The sequence below is a fragment of the Etheostoma cragini genome, chromosome 11, assembly GCF_013103735.1.
Source record: "Etheostoma cragini isolate CJK2018 chromosome 11, CSU_Ecrag_1.0, whole genome shotgun sequence".
Lineage (NCBI taxonomy): Eukaryota > Metazoa > Chordata > Actinopteri > Perciformes > Percidae > Etheostoma > Etheostoma cragini.
In genome coordinates this window covers 6,417,365-6,419,864 of record NC_048417.1, presented here as the reverse complement: position 1 = coordinate 6,419,864, position 2,500 = coordinate 6,417,365, and the positions used below count along the sequence as shown (strand labels likewise).

The window sequence follows — 2,500 nt, the reverse complement described above, 5'->3', positions numbered from 1 at the left end:
AACAAAGATATTGCAGCCGCCTAAACACAGATGTTAAAGCCTAGTTTAGCCTATCTAGCTCTCTGGTAGTATGCTTAAGTGTGGCAGGCCCACCGACCTCCAAAAGGAGACAGTCCTGAGACAAAACATTCCCTTGTCATACAGCTGTCTAGATTTCCTGAATCTGTAGACTTGCATATACTGTAAATGAACAGGTTTGGTTATCAGAGACAGGCCGAATATTCTTGGCCCCGGAAGTGTAACCTATGAATGACCTGATGTTGTCTAAGCTTGCCATTAGTCTCATCAAAGCACAGTTTCCAAAAATTCCACCAAAAAGTGATGAAGTGATGAAGACGGCGAGACAAGAGAACAGAGCTGACTGTGGAGGGTGAGAGATTGGTGTGAGGGAGCAGAAGACAGAAAGACGGGGAGAGAGAGAGGGGCTTGGAAAAAGAAACAAATATTATAATTCTACAATTATTATAATATTAAAGAGTAATACATGTCTCAACTGTCACATTAACAAAATGATCATATTGTATCCGCAGGGGCTGAAAGGGTTTTTGATATGGACTGATGACTAAACACATACTTTTGGTTCTGAGATGTCTCGCTGTCAAGATTCTGGCCTAGCTTTATCGTTACTATCTCTGAAATGAAATAGGGTCTTGAAAATAATATACAACTAAATATAAGAAATCTGCAAATAAACTTTTATCATTTAAAATAGAGAAAAAAGTGAAATGAAGAAAAGAAGATCAAAAACATGAATCTTGACAACTGCAACTTGAAGTAACCTGTGGTTTGATTTTCAAATAAAAAATGTGTAGGTTTGGTCAAGGATATACATATCACAGCAACCTGAATGCTAAAGTAATGCCCTCTAAATGTAAGACATTTTCACAGATGCACTTAAGCTTCATTTTTATAACACCAACAAACCAGAAAATCTACTTTTTATTCTAGTTAAACAAAGCACACGGTGTTGGTGCTGGAGAGACGGCTGCCACCAGTTCACCACCAGTTCAGGAGTTTGTCTTGCACACATTTACACATGACCATATGTGACACAGGAGGCGTCTGGAACTGCCTTAATTTTACATGAGTGCATATAACATTAATGGGTTGCTACTTGTGTGTGTGTGTGTGTGTGTTGTTAGTTGTGTGTGTGTGTGTGTGTGTGTGTGTGTGTGTGTGTGTGTGAGGAGGAAGTGGTGCACATGCTCAAAAAGAGACAGATGTGTTATACGTGTGTTTAGATTAAAGGAACCTGCCACCGTTTTTTTTTTAAAACAGGGCATCATAGTCTCCACTAGCTGTAGATAGGTGGGCCAATGCATTTTTAGTCTCAGTGCATGCATTGGTATAGTCAGGTGAAACACCAGATATTGATTTGGGACTATATTGGGTGGACGCACAGCCAAATTGTCCAAAATCAATATCCGCCTCGGAAACTGTCTAGTCTAACTCTGCATAGCTATTTGTACTTGTTGTTAATACGCAAGCCACAAAAACTAATTTTTTTTTTGACTCACTTTTACTCCCAACATGCTAACCAGCAACATAGGATTCCATTCACTATGCTAAGCTAGCTAGCGGCGGCGTTGCCGGTGTTGCACCAAACTAAAACAATGCATGCACTGAGACAAAAAATGTATTGGCAGAGCAGAGCTGCCGGCTGCAGCAGGTCAAAAGTTCAAGAGCTCACTGTTGCTTAGTTACCTATGTGTACCTAATTGTTGGTGTTGAAAAAATACATTTTGGAATATTGGATGGAATATGAGTTCGACAATCAACTAATTTGGACTTATGAGAAATACAGGAAATAAACAGAGGTATGGATTAACACAACTTCCATGCCTTTCTGTCACTTCTGCAGTCAGATTCGCTGTGGAAGGAATCACGTTTAAAACGTGCCCTGTTTGAGCCTGCTGAGTGCTAACGCTAGCAGGAGGATAACACTGTGAAGGCAGCACCGCTTGTTTTCATTTTTCTTGCTACTGACAGCACTTTAAATTTCCAAACAACAAAGCTACATCTTGAAATTAAATGGAATTCTCTTTTCTGGAAGACTTTTTTGCCGTCAGTTTAAAAGACAATTTCACCCTGACGACTTCAAGCCATACTCTCACACAGATATGGTCGGTTTTTCAACTTCTTTAAAAGTTAAAATTGAGTGAAGCTGCATTGGGAGTTACATGAGGGCACCAAATTATGTAATGATAATGATGAAGGTGTAAGTACAGTTTTTACAAACCCACGCAGTCTAATGACTGCGTGTTATTCAGTGTATTCAAGAAAAAGTAGTTTGTTTCTGGCTGCTCGGTGATCTGATTTTGAATTTCCCTTCTTATATATCTCAGGTAAGCTACTGGATGAAGGGGAGTGGCAGTGTCACTGACCTCTTAAGGTTGACCATAGCCCAGGGGATTCCTGTGGGGGTGTTGAAGGCAGGAAGCAGCTTCTCAGCTAGCTGGACCGCCTTCAGCTTGAATACCTGGGGAGAGAGAGAGAGAGA

The 2,500-nt window shown here is 40.4% G+C and overlaps 1 protein-coding gene across 1 annotated transcript in view; it reads right to left on the bottom strand.

Annotated features, from left to right (window-relative positions):
* The window catches only part of man1a2 (mannosidase, alpha, class 1A, member 2), a 121,841-nt gene that overhangs the window by 24,403 nt on the left and 94,938 nt on the right, over positions 1–2,500 (bottom strand). The window contains exon 7 of the mRNA XM_034884979.1: positions 2,385–2,479. Coding sequence (XP_034740870.1) covers positions 2,385–2,479 — 95 coding nt within the window. The remainder of the gene's footprint in view (positions 1–2,384; positions 2,480–2,500) is intronic.